The sequence below is a fragment of the Polyodon spathula genome, chromosome 24, assembly GCF_017654505.1.
Source record: "Polyodon spathula isolate WHYD16114869_AA chromosome 24, ASM1765450v1, whole genome shotgun sequence".
NCBI classification, from domain to species: Eukaryota; Metazoa; Chordata; class Actinopteri; order Acipenseriformes; family Polyodontidae; genus Polyodon; species Polyodon spathula.
Window position 1 is genome coordinate 10,620,554 of NC_054557.1, and position 16,224 is coordinate 10,636,777.

General features: G+C 40.9%; 1 protein-coding gene across 2 annotated transcripts in view; it reads right to left on the reverse strand.

The window, feature by feature from the left end:
• Nucleotides 1-757: 757 nt before the first annotated feature.
• Nucleotides 758-16,224, reverse strand: part of LOC121298924 (DNA-binding protein RFX7-like) — a 34,197-nt gene continuing 18,730 nt past the window's right edge. For both annotated transcript variants that reach the window (XM_041226250.1, XM_041226248.1), the window contains exons 3-9: nucleotides 14,016-14,101; nucleotides 13,802-13,924; nucleotides 11,731-11,847; nucleotides 10,227-10,311; nucleotides 9,373-9,580; nucleotides 7,629-7,930; nucleotides 758-7,079 (exon numbers count right to left, since the gene is read on the reverse strand). In XM_041226250.1, the coding sequence (XP_041082184.1) occupies nucleotides 3,666-7,079; nucleotides 7,629-7,930; nucleotides 9,373-9,580; nucleotides 10,227-10,311; nucleotides 11,731-11,847; nucleotides 13,802-13,924; nucleotides 14,016-14,101 (4,335 nt within the window). In that variant the 3' untranslated portion in view covers nucleotides 758-3,665. The remainder of the gene's footprint in view (nucleotides 7,080-7,628; nucleotides 7,931-9,372; nucleotides 9,581-10,226; nucleotides 10,312-11,730; nucleotides 11,848-13,801; nucleotides 13,925-14,015; nucleotides 14,102-16,224) is intronic.

Here is a 16,224-nt window from a genome sequence, read left to right on the forward strand (position 1 = left end):
TCCAACCCAAAATAGACATTCAGAGACACATTATCAATGGAATGTTGCCGTGAGATATTCAAGCAGCATTTCGATACTGACTTGTTGGGTCACACACACACAACCTGCCTTTTCTCATTTCTAACACAAACTCATCCCTGCTGTTTATAAAGGCCTACTTCACCAGTGATTGTTTCAGAAGAATATACAAAAACAGCACAGCAGGACAAGAGCAATGGGTTTTCTGTTTTTTTTCTTCTAAAATTTCCCCATTTAAATTAGCATGCTTCTGGAATAACAGGCATACATGGACACCCCCAATTACGTATAGTAATTTTCATAATCTTGCATCCCGGTAATTTGCAAATGAAATATTATACAATACACATTATACTTCAAAACATACAAAAGTCACACACACAACACCACAAATTGTAAAAAAAGTTTATTGGTTTTTAAAACCATTTAAAAAACTTCAACATCTGCAAGCACTTTCAATTAAAAAAAAGAAAAAAAATGCTGAAATGCTATTGCAACATTATCAAACTACTGTACATCCAGCAGTACAACAAACAACAACAACACTAAGAAAAGTTTATTGTGCTACACTAAATGAAAGTCATTACAGGGAGATCATACTAGTGCAGTGAAGATATACAGCGAGGGGTACATGTGTCTACAGGATTAGCTTCTTGTGCATTCCAAGAAGAGAAACTAGTTCCTTCTTTATAAAAAGTCCAAAATTCAGTGCTTACTTGAATGGTTTTGAAAAAAAAAACAAAAACAAACAAAAAAAACCCATGAACAAAACTTGTTGCACAAAAAGATTATTATACTTCAAATAAAAATTAAAATAAAAACAGAACAAACACTTAAAAAACTGAACACTCAACAAGTACTAATTAGAATTAGTAAACATCAAACAATGTAAATAACTTGTTATGTGAATAACTAAGCCTGTCTGGTTAACGGAGAACCAGTCTTCTTTAGAGCAAAGAAAGTGGTTACAAAGAATACTGTACAATAGCGTTCAATACCCATGCACACTTGTGATCATGTATCAACACGGTGAAGCAAAACTTTTTTGTTTTGAAATCCTGCTGTATATTCTCGTGTAAGAGAATGAGTAAAAGAATGATCTCACTGAGATCAATGCACATTGCTACATAAGACAAATCTGTCATTTTTTTGGATGACATTTTACCTTTATTTTTCTTTTTTACTTCTCATATTGAAGTTCTTTATAATTGTTTTTTTTTGCAGGCTTTAACTGTTGCATTTGTCCCAAAAGAGGTGCCAAACCTTAGGTTCTTTAGAAGTTTAGTGCAATAGTATGAACCTCAGAAGCCTGCTGAACTTTGAACTAAACAATTTTCTTTCCAGTGTCTGCTGCAAACGTCTGGGGACACAAAACGTCTTATAATACCTCAGAATACTACACTTTTTTTTTATTTTTTTTATTTATTAAGCATGCTATTGTTCCAACTGCGAATTAAGAATACATCTTTAAACAACAAAGACATTTATAACGGTGAAAAAGTGAACACATTATTGTCTGTACAATATTAAGGGTTAAAAATAAACTAATTTGTTAGAATATTCAACTGGCTACAGATCCAAATGATCAGTATAATGTAGATGTTGCATATTAGCTAGTATGGCCAGTGTGTCTCAGTTTAGTAGAGATATTTCCTACATAGTTTATGAAAATCGATAATGAAATGAATGATAAAAATAGTCCCAAATCAGCACTCGCATCTAGCAATATCGATTTTCTCAACAGACCTTTTTATTCATCTTTCTATGTTTTTTAGTGAAAGATATGCGCTCCAGCTTTAAAAATGATTGCTTCCTTAACAGTTTTGCTATTTTAATACCATTTTATAGATATTTACTTTCATATTTCACATCAAAATCTCTCTTTAAAATCGGTCTCGTTGAATGGGCAAGCACTAGATAAGTCTGGATTCAAACAAGTTAGATATCAAGTCCAAATAGGATGGCTTCTCTTTGGTATGGGAGCAAAACAGACTCACTAAAAGAAAATATGTATTGCAATACAGAATTGTGTAATAAATATACAATATATTTAAATGGATCTGTTAAAGCAGTCAAGCTTTGCAACAATGCAGTAGTTGATACAGACACCTTCAGACAGAGGTAATGAGTTAAAATCCCCTGAATAATCAGCACCAGCCTCCAGTGAAATGCAGAGCTGGCTTGTTACCTGCCTGAAGGATAGGCTAAAAAATGTAACTGAGATCCAATTAGCTGTCCAGACCTATACACTCTGCTACACATTAGCATGCATCGCTAGCTCCTAAAATGCCATGAAGCACAGTCTATGAACAGATAGCAATGCCTACTGTTCCATACAAAGCCATGTCATTGTTTGGGGTGTTCTACTCTGTTTAATATTCACCCTCCCCTTATCTCAATCACTTAATTTCTTTAATATTTTTAACAAACAGAAAATAAGAGTCCTAAGTTTCAACTGAGCCTTTGGGTAGTACTTATGCAAAGACCTGAAATTCAGCTGCTTAATTTGGTCAAATGTATTGTTATGTTTACTTTTAATTTCTGACTAAAAATGGACAATAAATAACTTTCTTTGTTTTTAAACAAGGTATAGTTTGATCCTATCTAGCTTTTCCCAGCCAGCATTATAATAAAATGAAAATGTTTCAATTTCCCTTGCATTAAAATGTATGGTACATTAATTAATACATTTAGTCTTGTGTTAAATATGTCAAAATAGAGACCTATTTATCTTTAGAAAATCAAAGTCTTAGACCTATATTGGCATATATTTTTCGCCAGGATGTTTCTGTTGCACATAGAGAACTCTACTACACAAATCTGCTGTACAGGACAGCAACCACTTTAGGAGGAGATAGAAGACTTAGAAAAATGTTACAATAAATAAAAACACACCTCTTACTGTTCAAAGGCTGTGTTACCTTCCCCTACTTAAAATGTGATCTTAACAATTCAGGATTCTAGGATTCAAAAGCTGCCCTATAACTTTGTAATTCATAAAAGGCTGTATTGTATGTTACAATTAGAATGCTGGTCTTACAATTTCAAAATCATAATCATAAGGCTCAGAGAGATACCAACATTCTCTCCAATACATATAGTCTATTACTTGTCCCTCATTTCAAATGTTCCCAAAAATAAAGAATACAGATATTACTATTCCTCTTATTTCCCAGATAAATGCAAAAACCAGTACTTGTTTATAATCAAATTAATTATCACACTGCCATTATTTGTCTTTTATTTGTTTTTTGGTTTTGTTTTATCACTTGAAAGCAGTTTGAAAACAACTTAAGCCTACACACATGATACTACAGCTCATCCTGTATCTTACTTCAACTAAACAGCTTATTTGCTAAAGGGGTGTATGTATTTATCAGATCTGTTTAAATAGCAGGAGTTTATCACTACATTGAAATAGGTAACAACAATCATTTACACCTTGTTTTTTGTAACTGTTTTGCAGTTCAACATATTGTGGCGCAGCAAACCTTTTGATAAATAACGTATTTTAGGAGCAATTGTTTCTGTTTAGGCTGGCACTTCTCACTGGACAAATGTGATGTGTCCACATTCTGATACAGTGTGCTATACAACTTTCACATGAATAATTACCAAAAAAAAAAAAAACCCAAGAAAGAAAAACATTAACCCAACATTTCAACTGTAGGCTGGTCCTTGCTTTCCAACCAGTCAAAACCGGTCGAGTTCACTGACTCGCTGCAAATCTGTTGGAAAAGCGGATCATTTTTCAGTTCCTCCAGTGTAGAATCTTCATATTGTCCCTGCTGCTGATTCGGGTCAAACAGTAGATTTGTGTCCAAAGTGTTCAGATCGTTGATGCTGCTTGAAAGTTCAGAGTTCAATCTGATATCGCTGGGAAAATCTGATACCACGGCGTTGAGTTCTGACGCCACCTGGCCCACGAGCTGTGAGCTTGGGTTCAGGCCGTCATCTCCTAACAGGTCCTTAACGGTGCTGTTGAAATGTAGTTGCTGTTGATTCTGCTGCTGCTGCAGTTGCTGCTGCTGCTGCTGCTGCTGCTGCTGCAGTTGCTGCTGCTGCTGCTGCAGTTGCTGCTGCTGCTGCAGTTGCTGCTGCTGCTGCTGCAGCTGCTGCTGCTGCTGCTGCTGCTGCTGCTGTTGTTCTATAATATCTGACTGTGCTTGGGTTTCCCCAGAAGAAAAGCTGACCTGGTCAGTTCTGCTGTTTTTCAGGAGGTAACTTGGCTTCTGGAATTCATATACTGAAGGACTGGAATTGACCTGGATCTGGTGGTTGGCACTAGGGAAGCTGGGAGTGGTTTCCAGGATCTGTGTGAGATTCATCCTGGCCGTGTAATTGGAGGGCATGTTATTGATGCCCAGGCCCCTTACTGCGTCATCACTGTCCGAGTCCATCTTGCTCAGCAGCACGTTGGTGATCTTCTTGTTGTTGCTCTGTTTCTGCATGGGTGGGACCGCCGTCAGCATCATCACATTTAATGGAACCGATTGACTCCTCTGAGCCATGTTGTTGGCACTGCCATCCGAATGGCTGTTTGTGAGTATGCTGAGAACCTCTGGAGTCACAGGGCTGCTGAAAGGGTTGACGCTGGATCTGGGGAGATTGGAGACAGGGTAGGCGGTGCTGCCACTTAGGTTTCGCTGGCGATGGACAGCAGGGCTAACGCTGCGGCAGCGGAAGTTGTTGCTTGTAGAGGAGTTTGTCCCTTTGTTGTCCAGGGGAGCGGGAACTGCAAAACCTTCCTGTTTGCTGAGGTTAGACATGGAAGCCACCTGGGGCTGGACTGGAGAGATGGGCGTCAAGCGGCCAAAGTGTGCGTCATGATGCCTTGCCTGTGCCTGATATGATTGCCCAGGTATGGCGAAGGCGTGCGGCTTTCTGAATTGGTCATCCAGTAGATCCTGATAGCTAGGTAGAATTCCGATGCCATTGTTCGAAATGGCAGCGTTTCCCACCACACTGTTGTACCCGTTGCTCATCCATTCCAGCTTGGCCTTGTCTGGGTGGGTGGCCATGGGCCTCTGCATGGGCTTGACAGGGCTACTCGAAACGATGCTGGCATCCTGGTAGGCTATGCTGGAGTTTATGGGTGTGAAAGCAAAAGGGTTCCTGCATTCCACTGGGCTGGGGGGCACGCTGCTGCTGCAGCTGGAGTGTGGTGTGCCAATGGGGGTGTGCCGGCTGCTCCCCAAAGCGCTGTCCACAGGAGTCGTCTGGGCCATTCGCGAGCAGGGGCTTTCCCGGGATAACCCCTGACCTCCCATCATTTCTGAAGTGGGGGTCGGGTTCGGGGTAGGTGTGGGGGTGGGGGTAGGAGTAGGAGTGTGAACCGGAGTGCTGCTGCTGTGAGCTGAGTGGTAGAAGGGGTTGCCTGTTAGATGAGATGACATGACTGCCCCCTGGGGAACTGTCGACTGACTCTGCAGCGATATCCCCAAACAATTGTTGTAAGAATTATTGTTCAGATTCATTTGCTCTTCCATTAACACTAGCTCTTCAACAATACTGTCCTGTGTGATATCATCATCAAAAGCAAAATAGTTGTCATTCGGCTGTGATGCTACAAAATCAACCATATCTGGATGCAGGGATAACTGATTGGAAGGCTGTCCCTGGATCAGTGCTTGTTGTTGGTCTACCACTGAAACCTGAATGGGCTTGTGGCTCTGTAGCTGAGCAGTGTAATCCTGTTGTGGGACTCCAAGCTGCACCGACTCCCACATGGATTTCTGCAAGTCGTTAGCCCCCGAGTTTTTCAGCATGCCCGTGTTAACAGGGCCAACAGGAGGATTACCTGTGATATGCTGCAATAACGTCTGATCAGAACCAATCCCTGGGCCTGCACCTGTATCCATGCTGGATGGAGTTCCATCACATTTAACTTTGATGTCTTGTGAAGACTGAGATTTGACTACAGTCAGAAAGCTGCTGGAATATGCAGCTTGAGTGTCAGACGGCGTCTGAGCTAAGATTCGTGTTGGGACTGTTGAATTGAGTTTCACAGTAACTTTTCCAGGAGTAGGTGCTGGTGTGCAGTCAGGTTTGGCCGGCAGGGTTGCTTTTGTAACCTTCTTTACTGCAGCACTGAGGCCCACTTTTTGACTTTCCAAACTGATGGTAGATTGCTGGGACGTAAAGACTTTCTTGATAGGTGGGGCCTGGGATTCAGACGCCAAACTTGTGGAGCGCTTCCGTGGGCTCTTGGAACCGGCCAAGCTTTCCTTGGGAGAACTTGCAGCATTGCCATTGGATGATAAAGTCATGCTGGTGTTTGGATTGGAGATTGCAATAAAGAAAGTGTTTGGATTATTATTGCTTACAGTGGAGGCTACCACAGTGTTGTCCAAATGGGACTTTGCATCGCCTTTTGTCCTTGTCTCTTCAGGTCTAGCCTCACCACCTCCTCCTGGGGATCCCTTGGCCTGAGTGGCGGGGTCGCTGATGGCCCTCAGCTTCACGCAACCCCCTCCCTGACCACCAGAGGCCTCCTGAGTCCCAGCCAGCCTTTCTGTGCTGAGAGTTTGGCTTTCATCAGTTATGGCTTCAGGCTCCATTTTGATCTCAACGGTAGGTGTGGTCGTCACACTGTTGGACCTTGCTACAGGAGACTGGAGAGAGACCACAGAACCATGTCTGATCTGCAGGCCTGCCCTTGGCTCCTCAGCTGCCCCTGTCCCACTGTTGCCGGCAGAAGCAGGCCTGAGGGCCGTGCCGCTGTTGCTGGGTGTCAAGGATATTGCTGTCATTTTCACCACGTTCACCGAGCTCACATGAGGTGTAGGCACAACAGTCTTGATGGGGCTGTTGGTGATGAGGACAGTGGTGGGCGAACGCAAGGTGAGGGCGCTGGTGGCACAAGGTTTGGGCAGTATTTGCGGATAGCGATGCCGCGCTGATCGATCTATCGGGCTGGCGGGGATGTTTTGAGGGGTCTTGGGAGACTGCTTCATAGAATGCATGTGCTGAGCAACCACTTGAAAGTTTACAGGAAGGACTTTGCCTTCAGGTGTGCCAACGGGGCTGGGCGAGGTCACCAGCTGTCTGTTTCTTTGTACCTAAACACATAAATAAAGAAGGTGTTTAGAAACTAAAAGTCAGCACTGGCTATTCAAATTGTTATGCACAGTTTATAATGTTTACTAGATTGGATTTATTTTTACTGTTACTGGGAGGAAAAGGGCAGATTCATTTGAATCTTTAAATCCTCAAAAAGTATACACAACACTTTAAAAATATTTGAGCAAATTCAAAAAGTTTACAAAAAGGCCAACAACAATTTACTCACACTCATTCACAAAATACACAGCAGAACATGTTTATACAAAGAAAAGAATAGGGCCATTCCATTTCATTTTTCTTATACTACAGCCGAAGAATTCAAATGGTTTGTCAATTTTTTTCTTTCCTTCTTGTGTACAAAAATGCTATTTCAGAGTCACTGGCATGGATGAAATCAGAGGTTAGATAAAATAGAAAAACCACTATTCTGAATTCATTCAGATTTATGTTTGGTATGATCTGGCACAAATAGCAAGTCGCTCTAAAGCCAAATCCCATACATTTAACCAAATGCAGTAAGTGAATACAGTGCATGTCTACAGTACCGTAACAGGGCTGGAGACTGCTGCCACGACAATCCCGATGGTGGGCTGAGGGGACAGCAGTGCTGGGCTCCCCCGATGAATGCAGGGGACCGGCCCTGGCGTCCCTCCATCTACTCTCCTCCCATGGGCCTCTCCTGGAAGGGGGGAGTGCAGCTTCTGCTCCTGCTGCTTCTTCTGAATCTTGCGCTGCAGCTGCTGTTTGGCATCCACAGAGGGCGAGGGCAGAGTCTTTACTTGGGGCTGGAACGAATTGGTTTCAGTTGTTGGCACGAACGCTGATGTCTGCGTTGGTGTCTTCATACCTAAATGAATTGAATGTTACTGGTTAACAAAATGGAAAGTCCCCGGCTGGTGCAATGTTGTACTCAGAGGCACTAAAGCTGACCTGTAGTTTGGTGCACTGAAGCCGCACACTTCTGATGTAATACAATTTCCTGCAAGGAAATACTTGCAGTCAAGTATGTATGGTTGAAATGAAAACTAACCAGAACGGCAAACGAGTACAATAAAACACCACTAGATGGCAAGCTTTCCTTTTACTCATTACCATTCCCAGCTTTCCTTTTACTCACTGCCATTCCCAGTTTTATCAAGCAAACTGGTTTATTCCCTGCTGGACATAAAAGTACAGACATCCTTGTAAGTTTGCACCTTAATGGGAATGTTTACTTCAACATTTGCATCTTTGTTTATTTGAACTACCAACAATTCAAGCTGCCTCAATTTGCTTTTTAAAAGCCAAAGATTGACAAAGATAAGAACATGTCCCCTTGTTGTTGCTCAGTTGTCGAGAGCACTGCTTGTGATCTGAACACACTTCTTATGTAACCATAGAATGGATAGGCTGGGAACAGATTCACAAATTCCTTTTGCAGCCACTATCTTACCTTGCCAATTTAAAAGGGCAAGCTGGTTTCATTTGAGTCATTGCATGATGAGAGCAAGAATCATGTAAATAATAAATTATATTTTTAAGATTCACTTTTCATATTAGATTTTGTTAGTTAACTGCAGTCAATCCCGCAGAACTCTGGGGCCATTCCATTCCATGAAATCTTAATTTTTTAAAACACTAACAAAACCCATTGGGATGTAAGGGCTACAAGGTAATGCATTGGAAGAAAAGACTTCAAAAATATCACCAAAGACAATATCCTTTAATTGTTTGGAACACTGCACATTCAGGAATACCCACCCTGCTTGCAGATTGCTTCCATACATTAATAAAACAAAAGCATACCATCACCATCTCTTTAAAATCAGAAAACAAGATTGTACACATTAGACAACCATAAGGAGAGTAGTATTATAATGTGACTTACTAAACAAACCAAACAGAAGCTTGTTCATAGCCCAGGTATACAAAATTACCTTAATCCCTGTGGTACTGCATATTCACCCCAAATCAAGGACATCTATTGATATAAACATGCAACAGCTGTTGGCATTCAAGATCTATAATGACTTCAGGCTTAACAGGCTAATTTTCTAACATGTTTAGAGAGTGAAGCAAAACTTGTCCTATGGTACACAGATACAATGCAAATAGATTGAGATACGTACAGAAATGTGTGTGTGTACTCTGCAGGGTTGGGGTCCATTCCAATTTGGAATTGGAATTGATAAAGGGAATGGGGATTGGAAATTGATTTTAAAAAGGAATTTGAAATGGAATGGACTGAACCTTGGTGCTCTCTCATATACACTGCGCACATCTGTATAATCTGTCCAGTCTACGTCTTACCTGTAGGTGCGCCAGTCATTACAGTGAGTGCTGCCATCGATTTGGTACCAATGTAATGGCTGTTGAGAAGGAAGCGTGCCAGGTCCTCAACCGCATCGAACTGACGACTCAACACTTTCTGTGCCCACTCACAGACCAAGTCGCAGGCAGCTGACCGGACATCCTCCTCTGCATTCTGCAGCTGCCCCGAGGACTCCATCCCTTCAGGCTGCAAAACACAGCTCTTTACTCAACACCCACATGGACACAGCAACCACATCTTATCAGTAACCTCCTACCTGCAGGACACTACCATTTGATGTACATGCAGACTGAAATTCAGAGGGCAAGGTTTCTGTAATGGGATTGTTACCCAAACTTGCATATAAGACACTTTTGAAACAGACCTTAACTAGTCCTGATGGTTCTGAAGAACTGAATTAAACATAACATCCGTAGAGCTTTATTTTAACAGTATTATCAAAAAGGTAGTCGTATAAAGAAACATTTTTATTAAGATGATGACACTTGTTTTTCTCCTTACCATATATTTCAGGCTTTGGTCATTACAGGAGCGCTGGCAAAGGTATTACATTTCCATCGTATTAGTACAAGCAATATTATCACTAGTTTCCCTTTTTCTTCTGTGGAATATCTTTTGGTTCTTTTACAGAATTTTACAGCAATGGGTTGTAGTTAAAAAAAACCTGTACATTGTCCAACTGCAATGAGACCCATAGCAATGGTACCAGGAGGCAGCAGTTTATCTACTGTGTGTTCAAGATTCTTGAAAAGGGGGAGCAGTAATCATGTTATAAAAGCTAATACTGCATCAGTACATTATCTTTATATCAAACCTACTGCACTTCACTTACCCCATCTCCAGTTTTATGAAAGTCCAGATTGGGCAAAGAAGGCATGTGAACAAACGCCTTCTTCCTCAGTCCACTGTAGCAGTACGTGATAAATGAGTTAAGGTTCAGTACAATAAACAATTACATGAATTCATTTACCACCATAATTTTTAAACAAAGAAAAAAACATAACAGGTATAAAGCTGCCAGATTAAGCTGCAAGTATCTGACAGTCTGTCTCAAAAGTACTAGTGTCGTTGAAAATGAACAGCCCATGAAACACAGAGCCAAGGTTCAGTGACTGGGCATCGCTGGGATACCCCAGTGCCATGGACATCTGTGCTGGGCCAGGCTTCTAAAATAGGCTAAGGTCTTCAGTGCTGATTAGTATTCATTGATAATGTCTGAGAATGATAATGACTTGTGAATACTGCAACCTCTCGGAACCAATATTTATGCCAGTTTTATAAAACAGTGTAGTGATCATTAGTTAAGAATGTACTCAATGTGCAATATTGGATGTGAAGGCATCATCATCAGACACTAGTTCCAGCTACACTTTGATTTTTTGGTATGGTATCATGCCAAGTGAAATCCAACTTACTCATTCTTGATCCTGTGTTCAAGTCTCTTAACTCAGTAAATTAATGACTTAGTAAAATGTGTCCCTGTAATTCATGGTTGAAAACTCAAATCTAGCACCAGATATCTCAGTCCTCAATTCCACTACACTTCAGCACCTGCGACTCTAAAATTAATGGTTTTATCCAATTTCAGTTCACCACACTTTTTAGTCAAAATGCCACCTGTGTAATAAAGGAGAGGAGGTGTGACTTACTTGGTGTCATGAAGGGTCAGTCCTGACAAATAAGAGGCCCCTAAACGAATCCCGTCCTTGTACTTCATGATGACATGATCATACTCATTAACAGTTAATGTTGTATGTGTCTTCTCAAAAATAGACAGCAAGCTGAACATTAAAAGTGGGTTTGATTTACACTAGAAGTCATATTGGATTTCGGTTGCTATTGCAACCAGTTAAACAAACATGACCTATTTTAGTATGTTATGTATGTGAGCGTACGTGTGTGTCTATATATATATATATCAATCAATTTACATAGTATATCTTTCTCTATCTGTTTCTGGGAAAAAAAACGATTCATTTTCTCAGTTTTTGACAACAGAACCAACCTTTTACGTTTCAACTCATCCTACTCTATTCTGGTCATCTCAAGCTGTGTATATTAGCTTTTTTGTTTTTTAAAAAGGGGTCGGTGTGACTGAGCTAATGACAGGGTAAAGAGTTCAGGAGACCCCTACATCAAACTTGTGGCGTTCTCAACCATTTTAGTGGATACACAATGGCTAGATTTCCTAAATGCCACAATATTCCTCAGAGTTGTATCTTGGCTTTGGTACATTTCATTTCAGTTCTATATTTAGTGGCTGCTTGAACTACAACAACAGATGTTCTGCAACCAAGTACAGAAGGGAATTCTGAATCCCTTCCAGGGAAGGATATTTGGATTTGCCTCTCATGCCCAGACGACGTGCCTTCATGTTCGGAAAAACATTTTTCATGATCTTTCCAAAGTCAGCTGCACTCAATGGATGGTAGCCGAGATTGTCACAATAGCTCCTAAAAATGAAAAACAAAACACGCTGTTATTTTCCATAGAACCTCATAGCACAAGATTTCTTTAAAACTAAAATATAACCACAAACAGCCTAAAGGTAATCTTGGCACAGCTTGTGCAGAAGAAATGTACATAAAAGGATGACTGATGTTTTTAGTAGACACCAACGTCCAAGACTACAATTATAAAACAGTTTGTCATCACATTAAACTGTATTACAACTCTTTAACTAAAATGTGTCCTACAATAGTGAAACATACTATGTTACAAATGGTGCCATTACCAACTGCTTTTAAAGACTTTACTCATAAACAATTATACCTGCAAAGTAATGCAAGTTGTAGAAATTTAAACTGAATTATTCAGCAAACAAAGTCATATTCTCTATGTATCAAGATCGACCGACAGCGCTAAACTGGCAGAGTGTAAAGTAGCGCTCTGCTGCGGCACATATTTTATCCCATCCCGAATGTATTAAATGGCCTAAAATTAACGAGGCACGGCGTAAAAGGCTGCTCAAAATTGGTCTACTGGTAGCACAGATTAACAGACTAATCTGAAAAACAGTGCCTCCACTCCAAATAGCTCATCTGTAGAGGCAGCAATTAGCTGTGTTGACCAAGTGACTTTATATTATATTATTATTATTATACGACGGTCAAAACCAAATATACATAATGAAAAGGATAACTTAATGAATCAAGTTTATTATACGACGAATACAAACAATTGTACATAATGAAATAACCGGTATCGAGCTAGAATTTCATCCTCAGGCAGATCAAAAAGGGTAATGCAGACCCTAAATACTCTCCCTGTGTTCCTGGGTTGTTCAGGAAGGTTAGGAGCCTGCATTCTCCGTCGTAAGAAACACGTTATGGCATGCCATAACGCTCTTTACACCCAAATAAGACCAATTTGAAATCTGACTTATTTGTGCACCCTTTTACAGCCGGAGCAGCTGTTCTGCCACTTCATAAATCTCATTTTAACAGACTCACAGCCTTCATTTACAAATGAGCCCCACCTACAATTTGCCCAGGTATATAAATTAAGGCTTGAGACGCCTTAAAGCGCATGGCTAATGAGCGGTGGAGCATGTTGCACGTCTGGGTGCATTTTGACGGTACTAACACAGCCTTAACTTGCCAAGTGTCAATTTTAAGGCTGGCGTAAACTTGGCGCTATGGCCTTTATGCCATCGCAAACGGTTTATACACGACCCACTGTGTCTCCTAAATGTTTTCTCGGACACAGAAAACAATTTGAATTTAAAGAATCGGACACTGATGCTCCCAACGTAAGCCTGGGGTCTAAGGTTGATATCTCAGTGACGCCTTAATTAAAGAGTGGATTCCATTAGCAAATGAAACTGTTTGGACGCGGTTCTGAGTGGCTCATCCAGTTAAATCTGCCACTGGGAGCACAAGATGAGTCACACAGCTTGGATGGCGCCAGTTCACATCCAGGCTGTGCAAAAAGGCTGAACCGGCTGAACTGGTCTCTCTTCTCCGGGATCGGTAGCCCGCCCACCTCTGCTCTGGATTGCTCAGCGCAAAAGCGATTCTGGCTTTAGGTTTGTGAGATTGGAGGACGCTCACACGCCCTCTGAACGTCTGTGCTGTGTTGGGACTCGCTGCGGTGAGGAGAAAAAACATAACTGGGGGAAAATAAGAATTGGTCACTCAAAATTATTAATAAAATAAAAAAATTACGGTAAACTCTGTCCTGGGGGAGAGGGTCTGGTTTTTCTATGGCTGGTTATGACAGAACTAGAAGAACTGTAGTTATCTAGCTGCTACAGTGAATTAGTACAATAGATATAAAATCTATTAAGTGGTCCAAAAGTCCACTTGGACACACAACCAAGAGACACAAAAGTGAAACATGAAGCTATCTTTAAAAGGTAGAGACCATGTCGTCGTGTATTTGGTTATTGTATGTAGCAGCACTTACTTGTATTCATCATAGACTTCTTGCTTGGGGAGAGAAGTTTCTGGGTGTTCCTCTAGATGATTTCGGATCCAGTTAAACGCATGCATTTGCTGAGTGCGGCTGGATGACATGGAGCTCTGATCACTGGAGCCGGAAGAGAATTGGAAAGCATTAGCAAAGAATATATTTGAGACAGCCAGCAAAGGTGCCCTCAAAACAGGAGTCAAAATATTACCTTTTGTCATTGCCACTGTTGGGACCAGAAGGCAACTTAAGGTAGAGGTAGAGTTTTTCGATGTCTGTAAACTTCTCGACATCTTGCTGTAAAAAAGACAAGAGCAGTAATGAGCGTGAACAAAGTGAACAATGCAATTTCTAATCCAAGATTAACAGCCAACACTCATTAACAGGAAGGTTTGGTGTACAAGAAATGTGCCTCCTGTTTTCAGATATTAACTTTGCAGCCAGCTTGTCTACACTGGTTTATCACTGCTGCCCATATTCCATATACCACTGGCAAGCCTGCACATCTCTCCAAGAGAGTTGCAAAGCAGCAACAGAGATCCACACCATGGAAGCATGATTGCCATAAAAATCTGTTTCAACAAGTAAATGACTATTTGCTGATGCAATCACTCTGTCAAATAATTAAAACATGGCCATCAATTTCTACTCCAGACAAATCAAAACTAATTGAGAATGAGTGCGAGCGAGTGTGTGCGCGCCTGAAAAGGGGAGATTAAAAAATAGTGCTTTGTCATCTGCCCAACTTTGCAAGAAGTTTTTGGGATACCACTATGAGAAAATAACCAGCACACAGCAATTAGATCAATTCCTGGTTTTATTATGAGTTTAGTAAGACACATCTGAGCTTGTTACTTATACATGGTGGCTAATAAAGCTCATAATAAAATCAGGAATGGGTGAAACTGCTATGCAATAGGAGTCTTATTTCCATTCCTGATATGAAGCAGTGACTAAAAAAAACTCGGTATGGAAAATAACTTAATATTAAGAGTGAACAGCGAGAGCATCTAATGTAGCCCCACGACGCCAAAACTGATGCCAGCATACAAGCCACGCCAGTTCCAGATTGCAACACTCTATTTCTAAGGCACAGCAAGACAGGAAAGTCTCGCTGGCAAGACTTGCTGAAACAAACCACTATTCACAAGGACTGCAGAGAATAAATCAGCAGGAACGTTTGACAAATTAAAAACGCATTTTAGCAATTAGCACTTTGTGAGCCTTAATAAAAAAATGGATAAATAAATAAAATATCCTAGCACCTGACAAATTGAAAGGCCTGCAAGAGGCTGCAAGTCTACTAAAAGTCAGAGCAGTTACGGTGTTTGCAATGCACTGTACAGAGTGTAACAAACAGACAAGAACGGTTGGTGCATAAAGGCACAACAGACACAACATTCAAGCTGAACGAGGACTAAACACTAATATAGCACTGTGAGCTACACTGAATTTGTCACAAACAAATGTTTACGCAACACTGTCACCTACATGACATATTTAAAATATACCCTTTTTAAAGTAACAACTTATATATACACAGACACATGCTAGAAACACAGGTTACAGTACATCCAACACAATGTACCCTGAACTAATTGTCTTGTCTATGATGTACAATCTAAATGCATACTTTTTGCCTTATTTCTGTCTGTTAGATGAGAAATCTTTGCAACAGGATTTATAAAGAACAGCACAGAAATTATTTATGTAAAGTGTTACAACTTTTCTGTTACAAGCAAGGTCTGGCTTAGTAAAACTGATCTGACCAGACAAGTGCCCATTCTCCTCATGAATGCCTGTCTCGAGGGAGAGCAAAAGGAAGAGGAACCCAAGTTGCTTGCCAAGATGCTTGGCTCAATGCTGGACCAAAAAAAAACCCTGGCACAAACACACCCTGGGCAGCATAGATCCCTGAAGTCATTGTTGCAAAACAGGGATCATCTTGAAAATGGGATTAGGGATGTAAAACGGGAGATTATAAAGAACAAATAACAGCATGAGAGAAGAAACACCACTGGTAACACTGTTGCCATCTTGAGATTCACTTCCCATCTGTTCCGCACAAGTCCCTAACCGTGTCCAGATGCACAACGTTTTGGCAAGGAATGTCATTCACACACACACATAAGAGAGCTCAGCATGATGGCTCAACGCACCAATGCATTTCACTTCTTGCCTGGACTTCATCCCATAGTCACCAGTCAGACTGGGGATCCGAATTCACCTAAACAATGCAATGCATTGTGCTGATGCTTCCCTTAACAGCCAACTACCCTGCGCCAGTGTATCAGCTGTGGGGGTGGGGGTAGCTCTCCCCTGTAAAAAGTGGAAAGAAATACATACACAAGGGTGCATACCATACTAGTAAAGAAAAGACTTGATCATAAGCAATACCTTTATTAATTTAGTACAATCTC